Below are 16,589 nucleotides of genomic sequence, written 5' to 3'. Positions count from 1 at the left end.
TAGAAACAACAAAATTACAAATAAAAATGTATTACATATTTTCTGCAAGTACAAAAAACAAGGAAATTACTAGCATTTCACGATTTCTGAATCTGCTATCCACAAATTAAAGCGAAGTGGTAAGCCCCACTCCTTGACGTAGGATCACCCATTTCTTCGTTTGAGAATCTACATCATAGGCTTGACGTCGTCCCAGGTGCTCCCGTGGCTCGCACAGGTCGTAATGCCACCTCTGTGCCTCACCGGTCGGCGTGTGTGGTCGGTGGTAGCTTTGAATATATATACTGTATAGAAGTCGCCAGCCCAGGTTAAAATTTATAATACGGTTTTGAGGTAGTTGGTTAATTCACCGCCGCAATCGCCACCGTCTCTAGGGCATCGACTTGTGGTGGTCCCTAGCGGACAAGTGTCGAACTCTTCAAACACCCCTTCCCCCTCCCGTTGAACGTCCTTGAGCTGCAGTGAATGATTGCTGGGGGGGTGCGGGGAATGACAGCGGGCGACAGCGCTGCGCTCTAACGTGTAAATAACAACTAAGACGATACAGGGCGTTACGGCAGCGCACTGCAGCGGTGAAGTTCCCAAGCTGCTCATCATACGCTTCTGAAAAACGTAGAGTAAATCCTATCCACTCGCGACTTCTATACAGTATATATATTCAAAGGTGGTAGTGTCTCGAACGGGTGGAGGTCGATTGTCATGGAGAGCGGAGATCGACTCGAGCCCTAACGGGACCTGCCAGGACACGCCAGTTGGCCTTCACCCCTCAGCGCGAGCAGTCGTGTGCGACTCGCGGAGTTCGGCGATCGGTGTTCGTGTGCGGACCGGACAGTCGTGTGCGTGCCGACAACGTTAGTCGTGTGTGTGGTCCAACCACTCCTGCCTGCCACGTGGCGACGTCACGACCACCGAGAGACGGAGTCTCATGCTGTGAACTAGCCCACAGCAACCACCCCTGTTTAAAGGTTAGTTGGCGCCCTCAGACACCACCCAACCACGCATCAACATCGGCAGGACGACAGGCTCAATCTCTTCGGCATAGAAGCCACTACGAATGGGCTTGTGCTCCAAATCTTCGTGGTAGTAGGTCCTAGGCTCCGATTCACGAACGTGGGTCACACGGAAAAGTTCGGGACTCCAATTCGCAGTGAAACGTTTCTCGAAGACGCCTTTTTGTTTGAATATCAGCTCAATGTCACCGACGTTAGCTTTAGGCTTTCGTGGATCATTCTTCATGTTGGAAAACACTGTTAGAAGCAGGTGATTATCCTTGACGTCTGAGGCTTTATTTACATGGTAGAATGCACCATGGAATTGTATTCGCTTATTAGTTTCGGCAAGATATCCAACCACTAGTAATCTCCGTTAGCCATGAACTGTCGCCACTTTTTGGTGTGCAAAGTTCGGTTAAACCTCTCGGCAACGGAGGCTTTGACTCCCTACATGTAGAGTAGTGTCTGATGTCAAACTTCTTCATCAAAGCCTTGAAAGTCGCATTGTAGAATTCTTTACCGAGATCTGTTTGCAGGTGCGAGTACACATCCATCATGCAAAATGTCCATCATGGCCAAGCGAACTTGCTATACACATCGATGACCGTCAACATGTACTAAAAACATTATTCATTCGGTAATATGGTATCATCTCAACAAGGTCCGCCTGGAATAAATCATCATGTTCAAGCACTACAACATTGCGCCGAGGGTATTTTCGTCTTGCATGAGCGTGAAGTTCATGAGCGATTCCGGTTCGACTCATTGTATGTACCCAGCCAGGTTCTCTCAGTTCTTAGAATATGGATATTATTTCATTGCTGTGCGAATAGTTTCATGCACTAAGCGAAGCAAGTAAAAGTCTTAATCTGTCAACAAATTCGTTTGGGCCATGCCAATACACATAGTCAAAGTTCTGACGAATTTATAGCTTTTTTAAACCTTCACGACGTTCTGCTAGTTCACTGTATATATTAGTGAGAATGTCGATTTTTTCATGATCCTCGTCTTTATATATACCATTTTCTGGATCGTTATCGCGAAAATGAGCATGAGTCAGTTCTAGAAGTTTTTTTTTACTCTTGCAAATCGTCGTGGGAATAGCCTTTAGGTTCCCTGCGAAACAACAATTCTTACATACTTGTAGTCCCATGTGTTTTGTACTCTTCTACAGCTATGACATTGCCTGGTAAAAAGTATATTTCTTTAGCACCGAGGAACCACCTATTATGTTTCCTGTACACTTCAAAGGTAGTCTCATTATTCCGACTCGTGAAAGATCTCAAGTATAGCTGGTCCATTAAATTAATTTGGTTTTAACTTCATAATGGCTTGGGTGTGTTCAGGGTCAGTTGTTACTCATTTTCTGGTGGTTCGATTAACATTTTTGTCTCGTAAATTTTGTATGTGATTCCGCATAATTTACATTTTGGGACCTAACAACTGATCAAAGTGACATTATATTGATAGTTTTGTCATATTCAATAAGGTGTGTTCATTCTTTTTTGGTTAAAACTTCGGAAAATTTACTACATCAATTTCTGATTGCAAATTGTTTCTCTTGGCTGAGATGGTCCAAAGGTAAAGTATTTCCATCTTCAGCAATTGTAACTAAAGTGGTGACATGACTCAGAGCTTTTTATTCTTGGCACCAAAAAGACAATAAAGACTTTCTTATTAAATATAATCTTAAAATTGACTGCTTTAAGATCAATTACTAAGCCTATTTTGGCAATAAAGTCTGAGCCTAGAATGAGATCGGTCGCTAAATTATTACACACAAAATATGAAACATTCCAAGAAAATTAATTAATTTTGATTTTAATAGCTGCACCGTTTGAATATTCAGTGGCTTTCTGAGGCAGTGAAACATTTTGAGGACTTTGATTTGATTTTCTTAGTTAAATTATTTTCCTGTGATTTTTGGAAAAGAGTTCTTGATATAAAACTACAAAGTGGTTCAGTATAAATTAAACCTGGGATTTCATGAGTGCCAATTAGTGTACTGTTATAGGGATGGGATGTTTTCGTAAATGTTATGGCTTTTCCATCTGCCGGGAATTTTGGGACATATGCAGTTTTTCATAGTCTAGAGAACCGTACTGTCTTTAGGGCAACAGAGGAATTCTTAAATGTTTTGCAGGATTTATTTTTTTCAATCTTTTTGTATTTTGGGATTTCTTGGATTTACTGTTGTTATGTTTTTTTCTGTAATCTGACATTTAGATTAAGTAATGTATTGTGGTTTCTACTGCATACCTGTGTGAAAAGACTGCATTAGTAGAGCAGTATAAATTCTTTTAAATAGCTGTAATTAAGGTATCAGAGAATTTTTTTTCTGGTCCCTAGTTTACATGTTTTTTGGTTTGTAAAAATTTTGTTTGTGTTCTTTAGCATGATATTGTTCGATGACATTGCCTGGTTTTTTACAGTACCTTCAGTATTTTTTTTTTGTATTGTGAGTGATTGGACCTGGACAGATAATTGCTACAGTATTTTTTTTATTGAATGTGTTAGTGGAAGATTCTTTTCTGTGTTCATGTTGGGCAGTAAAAAATAGAGGTCGACTTCTCTGGTAGTCGGTGAACTCGACGTTTGTGGCATTAATGCACAATGCATGGGCGCGATCTTGGAAGAGAGAGCGTGTGTGCAAAGCAGAGTTTATTCCATCCACAATGTTTATAAATACTTCACTATCTGGCACACCTAAATGTATAACTTGGGCTGCTTTCTTTATGTCAGTTATGTACTGTGGTAAGGCTTCATTCTTTTGTTGCGTATGATTATTCGAGCCAAGTCTAATGTTGGTTAACATGTAAGAAGGGATGAAGTAAATAAAAACATTATCGTGGTATTGATCAGAGGAATAATTATTCTCAATGGTCAGCAGGGTGCCCTCAATCAGTGGTAATTGAGTAAAATGGAACAATTATTTCCAGCAACAGTCAAAGTTTGAGGAGGCGCCGCAGAATATCAATTAATCGATTTGAGTCAAGTCAGTTGGTTTTGGGAAAATCGGCTGGTAGACTTCTAACAAGGTAATCATGTCTCTGAACCGCTCTTGTGAGGTGGTGAGTTTGAGGGTGTCTGGGACTCGGGTTATGGTGGTGTTGAGGGTTGGGGGTTGTTCTGTGAGAAGGGGACTGTAGGGGCTGACATGTTATAGGTTGTTGAAGGGCTGAGCTGTAAAAGCTGTAGTAGAGGCAATAATTAGGATGGTAGACTAAATGCTGGTTGCACATGGCCTACTGAGTGAGGATGATGAGTGGTAGGTGTAAAATATGCGGGAGGGTTTAGGGGTAGTTCAAAAGGAAAGGAATGTTGAGAGGAACTGTTGGTACAGATTATAATAAGCAGCAGATGAGACTGGAAAATAGATGGGCAGGTGGGCTGGTAGGTGTGTGGGATGAATTCAGGGAGGGTGTAGGGGTAGGTGACATTTGTAACCAGCTGGGATACAGGTGCCATGACAGTTGCGGTTCTGAACAGCATACGGGTAGGGGGTGGGTGGTAGCAGAGAATGACAGGGTAAAGATAAACTGGTGAAGGGGTTGAAGGCTGTGGGGTGGGGTGAGGGTAAGTGGTGCTTGTGTGGGAGGGGTTGAAGTTGTATGGGATTGCAGGAGCTTGGGATCGACTTCTGAACCTCTGGGGGCGGTGGTTTTGTTTGAGTGACTGTTAGTGTGGCACTTACAGGCATCGGGCTTTGAGAAAATGAAGTCATGTGCTGACTTATAAGAATTGGGTTCAAGCAGCTAACCTCTTGTTCAACTAGGAAACAATGGCTGGAGCTTGCTGTAAAAACGTTTCATGTTGAGTCGTATAACCTACATCGAGTTAATTTTTCAACAGCTGTTAAAGTTTAGGAAATTGAGTTTTTACATGTGCGAGCCTCGTAAGGTCATGTTGAATGATTGTTTGGATGGTTTCCTTATCTAGAGAAATTGTGTATGCCAAAATGTCCTGGAGTTTAGAGCAGAAAACTTTAAATTCCTCAAGGACATCAAGGGTTACCTCGTTTAGTGAAGTTGGAACATTGTCTTAAAAAGCTATCCTAAGAAGTATTCTGAGTGATTGAGCATCACCTGTGGACCCAATATCCTGCAAATTCAGCTTATAAACCAATTTGTCCTTGAGAAAGTACTCAGAGTTCGACATGTCGAATGGAATTTAAAAAAAATATATCTATTTAAAAAAATTTTAATCCGACTGTTTTAATATCTTATTATTATGTACTCTATTAACATCGTGGTCGCCGTCCTTCGACCATGCACATGCGATGCCAGGCAGGTTCCGACCTGTGCTTTGGTGAGTGAACACCTGCATTCAGTGTCAGAAAGGTACATTCCTGCACTCTGTGGTCATGGGAAACAATAGTTACAAGTATTAAAAATGGAGACATTTTGCAATATTGGCCTATATATTCTCAATTGTTACTGCATTGAAAATAACTCGCATGTTGGCGAAGCCACTATTCCCAAACTCGGATGTGTACTTTCTTCATCACAATAGGTATGCATTACACAAATATACAACTGATACTGTTTTAGTTACAGTAATTAGTACAAAAATTTAATTAAATATTTATACACATTACATATTAATGTTTGTGTTACAAATACACAGAAATTTAATACACAAATATAAAAAAAATAATTTAAAATTACTTCACAGACCCTGGAGTCTTTTTTGGATTCCAATGAATTCACTAGTAAATAAAAAAAAACACATTCTTCCTTAATTTTGTGCACAAGCAGACAGAAGTCCACTTCCTATACCAAGAAATATATTACACCTACTAGTGTAACGCTATGACAGCCATATTGGCCACAATTTTGGATTATTTTTAAGTCTGATGGTTTTATACTACCATATAACTTCAATTATTACCTGCTAGAGTCTACTAATGACAATCAACAGATCCTCAACAATCGTAAAAACCCACAATCTTTTCATCCAACATACACACAAAAAAATCACCAACACACACAAATACACACAGACATGTACATAGAAAAATAGTACCACAGCAGATCGAGAAGAAAAAACCGAATATGATGGAAATTACAAATGTATGGAAACCTGTTCTGTCGCAACAGCAGGTGATGTGGGGGCCACTAACTCGAGTCCTGGTAGGTAGTCTGCATTGCTGCCACCCGAGTCTTCGCCAACGATAGTACACTGACACCATAATATGTACACCTCTGATGGTTTTGCATTTATACAATAACAACATATATTGGAAGAGAGTGCTGGCCTAATAATCCAATAAGTTAATGAGATAAGATTTGTTGTAAAGGCCAGAGGCAAAGCTTTAAAAGCATCAGTTGAATTTTGTTAAATATAATTAGGTTTTATGTTTAATAATACTCGTGGATGCATGGTTTGATGGCTTGTAACACATGAAAACATTAAATAAGCAAATTTAATTCTACGAATTGACTTAGCCTAATTGCTGCATTTTGGGACTATGCATTATGGCATTCACATATGTTTTCAGTTTTTCTGCAGTTATTATGAAACATGCATTAATGAAATGAACAAACATTAATATCATTACATTCGTTTTCGTTGAACAGTTAAGCTGATTAAGTAAATAAGGAAAACATGAAATTACTACAGTTACAAAAGTTTCTAATGATACAAAAAATACAGGTAGCCATTTTGGAGTAGCTCTTTTGAATAAAGTAAACAGGAGGAACCCAAATTGGAACCCAAATAAACAATTAGAAATTTTATAAGACTAATATTATGTACATACAATGTTCATAACCATCATGTTTCTAAACCACTATTTTCCCTCCTGTCAGAGCTAAAGGGAGAATTGACAGTTCGAATGATATAAGTTACACATTCATGGTGCGTTAACTCCCTACCAGCTTCGGAGGGACAGAGATCATCACGAATCAGAGAAAAGGCCGAAAATGGGCCCAAAAAACAATGACCTGGAAAGCACATGCCAACCGGAGTTCACATCAGTGGTTTTGCCATCAAAAGGAATGGTCCGGGGTGAAGTTGAACCCACACTACGGGAAAAGAAATGGATGTGTAGTGAGATAAAAAGAAAAAGGATTCGGACAGTGTAAAGGTAGAACTAGAAATATCCACAAATAAAACAAAATAAATCTCACTTAACAATTATGGTAAGCAGCATTGGTTTTGAACCATAATTTGGGTGGTGCTAAAAAAGTCAACTCCACCACAAACAGCGCAAATATAAATTCTAGAGCACTACATCTTGGAGAAAGAAAGCCTAAAAGGGGATGGAACTCTCTACGACAAGACTACATGCCGAAATCGAAAGTTTTGCAGTCGAACAATTGAAACTGGAGAAAAACTTCGAGAGAGCCGATGAGCTCTGCGCCCGAGAAGAGACAGCCAGGAATGGAAGTTACCACGCGTAGTTAAAAGGAAAGCTTAGGGGGTCTCGAAGTAAAAAAAAAGGGTGGGGCTTCGCTGAAAGGGGAGGAGATGTGAAGGAGGCCAAGAAGGTCGTGCTCTCCAGTGAAGAACACCGGGATTAACGACCTCGAGCATAGTGTTGTCAGGAGAGGCTGGTAGGTTGCGCGCCGAGCATGAGATGAGGGTGGGCCTAAATGCTTGAAAAGGGAGTCTGTAAGGTGATGGTCCCTGGTGGGAGCGGGAGGGCCTTTAGTGTAGTTACTAAAGTTGCCTACAGATCGTGCAGCGGGGCCTGGCATAGGTTTAGGTCTTCACCAGGGGAGGGGGAAGTGAACCATCCTTTTTGCCAGCCATGATGGTCCTGCACTTGTACGGGGACTGGCTTGGCTCCATGGCGCAATCGCCCAGCACCTCGGTGATTTGCTCCTTGGTGGCGAGTAATTCGTGGGGGCCGAACCTGAAAGACTTCTCGAAAGGTGGCCTGTGAGGGGTGGTGGGGATGCAGTGCTAAGTGATGCGAACATCTGGGACTGCTGCTCCAGGACTACGCCCGACAATGTGACATGCTCGGGGGGAACATCGTGGTGGTCAGCTAGGCGGGGGGTTGCCCCTGACAACAGGGTGGGGCGTGGTTAAGCCCATGTACAGTTACTCAAAGACTCGCCAACAACTAACGAGCATCATTACCGTTACTGTGACCAGATATTCTCGAACAACAGTAATGCTCGTCGACACGAGAAGAGAGAATGTGCCAAGAATTGGCTGTGAGAAATGTCATAAGCAGTTTCCCAGAAAAGATAATACGAAAACGCAATTGAAGACTGGGCAGAGGTCGTAAAAACAATTAGCAGAAAGTAAAGGTTTCGCTGCCACAGCGATGCATCGATGTGCATAAGAGTACGGCGGGAATTGGTACAACTGCAGCAACATCAGCATCTGGTTCGGGTCTGAAAGGTTCGTCTTCGTCGACTAGACATCCTTGCGGTTACTGCGATATGTCGTTCGCAATTTCCCATGATGCACGAAGACACGAGACAAGTAAATGTACGAAGAATCGCTGCGATAGGTGTCATGTTTGGTTCACACATATCGACACTTTAACACGAAACGCGAAAAACTGTAAAGGTGAAGTCCATGTGCCTACTGTGGAACTACCTGCAGAAATTTCAACTCCTCGGTTTCGGTTGGAGACTCGCATGAGTACAAGCACACAGGCAGATGTGCCGCAACCGACTGCGATGACGTCTGGACATGAAACTAAACACAAGACTGTGATTGGTGCATTGTAGGTAAATGATAACGGATTCCACTTAGCTCAATCTGCATTTCGTGGAATGTTGAAAGACTACTATTATCTTAATACGTTCAGTGAGTCTAAATACATTTGTACTTTTCTTGACGATATCAAGCAGAACATTATCAATCGGCTTATTGATGAAGTAGCAACATATGGACCTTTTAAATAAAACTTGTTGCTGGACTTTGTATTTGGTAAACTGTATCCGTTCGTGGACTAACAGAATAAGTGCGCTTTCAAGACATTGGCTGCTACAAGTTACACTTCTGACGATGTGAAGCCGTCGTTAAACACAGTATCGGAAAATTCTCTCGGGAAGAAATAAAACTATATAGGAAAAGGATCTGGCTGGTCTCTGTCTTCAGTAAACTGTTTGGAGCTGAGAATTAAATCAGTTTAAGCCAATGCAGAACTAAATGTTTATTAGATTGCTAACTTTAGCAAGTGTTCCTGTAGTAGAATAGAATATATGTAAGAAATATTGTATTCGTAAATTTGTTGTTTTATTTATCGAACCTGTCATTTGTTTGGTAATTATAATTAAATTATAATTTTGCATCAGTTAAGGATCGAACCATCATCAATAGGGACTGGAAAAATTCGCGGTCTCAATGACATCTAGGATAGACTCCACGATCCTCTATGTACTTATGCAAATTACACTTGCTGATCGGCTACTAATCCGTGACACCTGTCAACTTGAATGCTTGTGATTCGCTGGTTTTTTTTTTCTTTTTGAGTATTCTTCATTATCTCAGGGTCATTCTGGTCAACTGTGGTCCAATCACTGAAGCAGCATGAAGTTGAACTAGTTTGGATTCTAGCCTATCGCGAAATGAATCCGCGAATTTTTCCGGTCTCTAATCATTAGAGACCTGCAAAATTCGCGGATTCATTCGGTGATAGGCTCGAATTCAAACACATATACCTCTTAGATAATTTTGCTATTGGCTTACTGTTCATCTGGAAGAATCTCAACCAGTTAGTTATAAACCCTCAACCAAAGAAGGATCGAATCACAGACAAACCAGCTGAGACGACTTACAAGTCGGCAGCCAATGAACTTGCGTTATTTGCCCGAGCGTACAGGGCTATGTGCAGTCTATCCTGAAGGCCATCGAAACCGCGAATTTTGCAGGTCTCTACCAATCATGAAGCTACAAGTTGCGTCCGCCACTACACGATGCCGCACGCTGAAGCTCGCACGCACCTGCGTGTGGTGGCCGCGGCCGCAGCAGAGGCGCGCGCAGTTGTCCGGCCGGGCGGCGCTGGCGCTGGCGTTGCAGACGCGCCCCGCCGTGCCCGGGATGCCCCTGGGCGCGTCCTGCCGGCAGTAGTCGGGCGACCGCTGGATGTGCACCAGGTCGCCGCGGCTCGCCGGCAGCCGCACCTTCCGCCGCAGCTTGAACTGCTTCAGCTTCCTGGCCGCCACCTGCGCGCCGACATGGCCGCCAACATGGCCGCCATCATGGCCGCCATCATGGCCGCCAACATGGCCGCCAACATGGCCGCCATCATGGCCGCCATCATGGCCGCCATCATGGCCGCCAACATGGCCGCCAACATGGCTGCCAATGTGGCCGCCAACATGGCTGCCAATGTGGCCGCCAACATGGCCGCCATCATGGCCGCCAACATGGCTGACAATGTGGCCGCCAACATGGCCGCCGCTTGTTTACAAGCCATGCCCCCCCCCCCCAGGGTGGGGCCGGGCGGTCCCTCCGGGCCCATCCCTGACTATTTTTAAATGTTTAATTTTTTACAAACTAGAGAAACCTATTAAATACATTATAAATAAAGCCTAGTTAGGACTTATGAATAGGGGCAGGCATTTTTCGCGAATAAATCTAAACGCCTATCAGACCGCAAAAAGTTATACTCACACCAGCGGTTTCTTCCTTGCTGATAGGCGGACGTCTGCGAGAGAAGTCGTTGCCTTATTCGACCGAGCAACTCAGGACGTGTTTGCTTCCTCACTGAGTCACTGTTATTGGTGTTGAAAGAACCGACATGTTCCTAAAAGTAGCTCACCCAATCACGAGACACAGACGATGCTACAGTGTTTTAACTTTCAGCTAGTCTCGGAATCTTTTCGCGAAATATGCATGCCCCTACTTATGAAATAGTAACCATTATTATACCCTGTATTTTCAGGTTAGATATTCTAAAAAGAGTATAGGTAAGAAATAACCATGCAATTATAATGTAGCACGTGACTGTAAAATGGCGTCTCCGATTCTGGGTCCAGGGTCCGTAATCGAATGTGGGGCCATGTTACAAGTGCATCAGCTGTATCTGTTTTGGAGGTTAAGTTGGAGAAAAAAAATGTCAACCCACTTCGTTACATTTGTATTATGAATAAGGGCGTGCACATTTCGCGAAAAGAAGCATCGTCCGTGTTTTCGTGATCGGCTGAGTTTCTTTTAGGTACAATTCTATTGTTACTACACCAATCACAGTGATTCAGTGCGGAAGCAAACGCGTCCTGAGTTTCTCGGTCAAATAGGGCAACGACTTCTCTCGCAGACGTCCGCCTATCACAAGGAAGAAACCGCTGTTGCGGTTATACCTTGTTGCAGTCTAATGGGCGTTTAGAGGTTTTCGCGAAAAATGCCTGCCCCTAATTATGAATATTCGTTTGGGACTTTAAATATAAATATATATAATATGCTAGCCAGTAATATTTTGATCTAACTTTCTTCCGAACAGCTTAACCACAATCGTTAATAAAAGCAGGCTGCAACAGCCGATACAAATGTAACCAAACATCAGCCAATTGGTATGTGAAAATCAGAAGGAAAAAAATGGGGGGAAAAAGGCTTCACGTCTGACGGCTAATGCCCCATCTGTAGAGACCTGCAAAATTCGCGGTTTCGATGGCCTTCAGGATAGACTGCACATTCTCCTGTACACTGGGCAAATAACGCAAGTTCATTGGTTGTTGACTTGTAAGTAGTCTCAGCTGGTTTGTCTGTGATTCGATCTTTCTTTGGTTGAGGGTTTATAATTGGTTGAGATTCGTCAAGATGTACAGTAAGATAATAGCAAAATTATCTAAGAGGTATATGTGTTTGAATTCTAGCCTGTCACCGAATGAATCCGCGAATTTTGCAGGTCTCTACCCATCTGTATCATTTTCTAATCTCTGCTTGACGCCAGCATTAGTGCAGTAAAATGGGCGAGATCGTGATTGGGCGAGAATCTGACAGCTGCTGCGGATTGGCACTCTTCGGAATCACGACTGTCTGAGCCTGCAACAGGCAAATCGGCATGGCGGTGAATGCGAGGGGGTTGATCTACCTATCTGTATTACTTCCACCCATGCGATGTAACGGCTGCCATATTGCCCGCTAGAGAGTGCTGCACGATAGTAGTCTTGCTTCACTTGTCAGTTGACGGAGCGCACGTAGTTGGACACATTTCTGGCCGCCATCTTTCCGGCCAACCTGGCGACCAACTTGAAAATCCGTTAATATCAAAGCAATTGTCGGATGAATCCAAAAACGTTTTAAAATTTTAAAATTTAACTTATGATTGCAGTCCTTGGTTTGAAATCTGCACCGGTATAAAAAGTATTTATTTTATTTATAAAAAGGTTATTAATATGCAACTAACTAAATAGAACATCGCTTAATAAAAATTAATTGTTAATGAAAAAACTGAGTTCCTGGCATAAAATGAAAAAAAAAGCTTTACTTCCTTTCACTTCCGTTTTGACGAGCACACTGAACATCCTCACAACGGATGAGGACTATAAATGCATGTATTGCACACCCGTGTCCGCGCGGGATGTATCTAAAGCCTATTATAGGAAAGCAGTAAATAAAAAATAGCCACCATACAAAATATAAAGTTTCCTACCTTATTATTTATACAAAATGAAGTTGAAATAATACCATTCTTTAAATTCTTGTCGATATTTCATAAAATTAAGAAAATTTAATGAAAAATATATATTTTTTACCTTGCGTGATACCAAAACAGCATGGTTATATTTCATCTTGAGTATATCCCCAATTTCATAAAATGTCGGAATTGTTTTCCAACAAGTCTTGAGTTCGCAGGAACCAGATATCCCATGACATCTGCACTGCTTTTTCATTAAACTTGATATGACCTGCGAAAGACAAGAGCATACTCTTTAAAACGCATGTGTGAACCTGCACCCAAACAGTAGCTAATTTGCCTAATCTAAAATCAGACATTGACATTAGAGACAACTATTGAACATACAACATTTTTGGGAGGTGTTTCCCAAGTTGGCGATAGAGCCAAAAAATTAAAAAGCAATGCAATTTTTAAGATATATTTTTTTTAGAAACTTGATCTGATCACTCGGTATGAAGGGATATATATGTAACTTTCTTTCGTTATTAACGATTATGATGCACTGAGTTATAAATACAAATCACATTATTGTAAAAAAGGAATTTTTTTAAATACTTAAAAAACAAATGATATAAAATATTGTTTATTGAAATTCACACATTACTTAGTTTTAAGTATAATTCTTGGATGTTTGATGGCTGCTGCGGCAGTATTAAGTAGGCCGACCATCAGGGCCGCAACTAGAGTCTCTGGCACCCGGGGAATGAATGGATTCATGCGCCCCCCCCCCCCCCACCTCTTTTTTTGCACATACCACACCAATAAAGCGGGGGGTCCGGGGGCCCTCCCACGGAAAAATGGTGCTATTTAAGCATTTTCCATACCTATATGTAACAGTTTCTGTGCTAATGTAACTTTCATGCATGAAACCACTATGTCCATAAAGTAGTCCGTATAATCACTAGATGTTCATTAAATATGTTGAGATGTTATATTGTAAATCAGATTAGACATTCCTGGCATGCAAGTTAAAATATTTTTACCAGTTACCAGTTGTAGTAGGAATTACAATGCAAGCCGGCGATTTCGGCGCCCCCACAGCTTTGCGCCCGGGGCGTATGCCCCGCTTGCTCCCCCCTAGTTGCGGCCCTGCCGACCATAACTGTGGTTAGATCAGACGTCCTGAAGTCTTCCCAGAAATTTCCATCACGAGATACAGAAAAGGCATTTTGATTACCGTGACAGGAGGAATTACACCAATAAAAAATGGAGTGAAGGAGGAAAACACGGGCAGTACAAAAATTATGACAATAATAGAAAATTTTCTTTGCATAGTTGACGTCGAAAATTAATTCATGTTTAGAATGGGTATGCTACATAGGCTGGGGTGTTGCATTGATAGCCAAACAGGCATAAGTACCGATGTGTGACACAGAGTTAGTCACTACACAGTGGCTAGAGTTTACCTTGCCTCCCAGCTGCCCAGTGGTCTTTACTCAGTCTACAATGCTACCAACATGCGATTAGACATAATTTCAAAGCAGCCAGAACGGTTTAGTAAAAAACGGGACAAAAACTTCACAAATGTAGTTTAGTGGCATAAGACATGACATGGTATCTAATTAGTAGAGACCTGCAAAATTCGCGGTTTCGATGGCCTTCAGGATAGACTGCACATACCCCTGTACATTCGGGCAAATAACGTAAGTTCATTGGCTGCCGACTTGTAAGTCGTCTCAGCTGGTTTGTCTGTGATTCGATCCTTCTTTGGTTGAGGGTTTATAACTGGTTGAGATTCGTCCAGATGAACAGTAAGCCAATACCAAAATTATCTAAGGCCTCAAATATTTGAAATTGTATCAATAAAATACTATTAAAAATTACATATATTTTATTACATATATATTGTTTGTCGATGCAGGAACATAAAAAAACCAAACAAAGCAGTTTCTAGTTTTCTAAATAAAAAGATTTACTAAGATTATTATTATTTAATTAAAATCAGAAGCATTGTTTAGTATCATATAACTTGTATATTTTGTTTATGTGTCAGTAGTAGGAGCGGGGGTGTTCTGGGACAACTATGGCACACAAGGAGACCGGGTTAATGTCATTGTTGGTAAACATAGCCCCTAGAAGAGGAGGACAGTGACCCCAGTTCCAATGCTTGAAAGCATGTGTACAAAGTTCTAGTGTTAGGTTGGGTGTCACCCGAGAGAGGCCAGCATGTCGAGGTTAGCAACTGCGCTAGGGGGCTATAAGTACTATTGACTTCTGGTACGGAGCACCATATGGGAATTTTTTTAAATTCAGTTTCCCAGGGGATACCATCTTTAATTCAAACAAAAGGTTGTAGAGGACGCTCCAGTTGGTTATCTTAAATGGTCGTGATGCATGGTAGGAAGCTCTCCATTTAAATTTCAAAATAAGTTGGCACAGCGCACCATCTTTTTAATGATATTTCCGTCTGCTAAAAAGCGCCATTTTGGATTGGCTTTAAATCTGCTAGGAGGCGTACCTTTACAAGCCCAGAGTGCAAAAAAAAGTTTTTATTCACATCACCCGATATCGTGGATCAAAAAAGACAAAATTATGGATGGACAGGGTTAGGCAGGATGCACCTATGGATCTGTTCCGTATAGTTAAAAGGTTTCAATGTGCTATATCCTTCAAAATCTTGGATTAAAAAAGGCGCCATCTTAGATGCAAAAGTGTAGGAATAATGTGTAAGCATTCCCTTACTTGCAATAGACGAGCGGGCAAGATGCATAAGAAATATCCCAGGTTGTTTAAATAAAGTCCTTAAAGTAATGTGTATCGATGGCTTAGAATGAAAACCTTGTATCTCATAAAATGCAAATTTTATAGCAGAGACAAAAAACCGTTTCTTTCGCCCCCCTCAATTAATGGTTGCACAATTCTTTTATGTGATTACTAATAAAATATTTTGGATGCCTGAAGAGGGTGTTTTCATGTTAATGTAATGTCATTCCTGCTAATTATGACATAAAAAACGTATTTTCGTCCACAAATTGAGATACGAGGTTTTCATTCTAAGCCATCGGTATGCTTACAGGGAGAGTGTTAGATACAGGCACAGTATGTAAAGTGGTAAAGAATTAAATATCTTAATATTCATTTACTTATAAGTATTGTGATTTTTGTAGGATATTGGCATAGTATGTTTATTCAATATATAGCTTTTAAATTATTTATTGTAATGTATATGCTTATAAGTTGTGTTCTAGCTCTTGGTTCCCATATTTATTATATATATAACTTTCTGTTTAATTGGTTTAGTAATATCCGTAAAAATCATGCTATCTTTGTCTTATAGGCATATAATTTTCATTAAATATGTTTAATATTCAGTTAAATAAGTCTTCATTTTGTTATAGTTATTATTATAAGGAGATTGTTAATTCTCGTTTGTAGGCATGACATGTTCTTAACTATGTACACAGTAGTAATTAAATCTAAGTCGTATTGTAAATAAAAAGTAATATTAAATAGCTTATTATTATAGGAAGAAAGAATTCAATCATAAGTAATAATATTCTCTCATTCGGTTACAGTAATAATTTTATTTTTATAGTGATAGCTCTTCTGTAATAGTCGTATATTATATATTAATTACGTATAATGATACTTAAAGTTAAGAATAGTGCGTGTTAAAGATGTGCATAGCTGTCTATATGCTTACAGGAAAAAATATATTGTGATAGCTATCCTTCTCTTTGTCTCCTTCTGGTATAAAAATATATCCTTAGAGTGGTATTCTAAATAAAGAAAAACTATAGTGCTAGATCTCCAGTAATACTGATCCTTTGATTATTAAATTCGAAGTATGTATTGCAAGTGGTAAATTAAAGTCTTTAAAATGGTAGATCATAATTACATTTTTGTAGAGTGGTAGATAAATTAATGTCGTTATAGTAAGAGGTAAAATTATAAGATATCTATATTGGTAGATAATAGCCCCCATATTGTGTACTTCGGGAAAATAATAATATGTCTATCGATATCTCAATGTCCCGAAATATAATATTATCATTAAAATATATCCTACA

At 40.6% G+C, this 16,589-nt stretch overlaps 1 protein-coding gene across 1 annotated transcript in view; it reads right to left on the bottom strand.

Annotated features, from left to right (window-relative positions):
* Positions 1–16,589, bottom strand: part of LOC134528991 (protein Wnt-16-like) — a 79,109-nt gene that overhangs the window by 14,469 nt on the left and 48,051 nt on the right. Inside the window, exons 5-6 of the mRNA XM_063362659.1 lie at positions 12,656–12,808; positions 9,902–10,123 (exon numbers count right to left, since the gene is read on the bottom strand). Of these exons, the coding sequence (XP_063218729.1) occupies positions 9,902–10,123; positions 12,656–12,808 (375 nt within the window). The remainder of the gene's footprint in view (positions 1–9,901; positions 10,124–12,655; positions 12,809–16,589) is intronic.

This window comes from Bacillus rossius, chromosome 2, assembly GCF_032445375.1.
Source record: "Bacillus rossius redtenbacheri isolate Brsri chromosome 2, Brsri_v3, whole genome shotgun sequence".
In the NCBI taxonomy this organism is placed as follows: domain Eukaryota; kingdom Metazoa; phylum Arthropoda; class Insecta; order Phasmatodea; family Bacillidae; genus Bacillus; species Bacillus rossius.
Note: the sequence above shows the minus strand (reverse complement) of the source record. Positions and strands in the feature narration are given on the sequence as shown.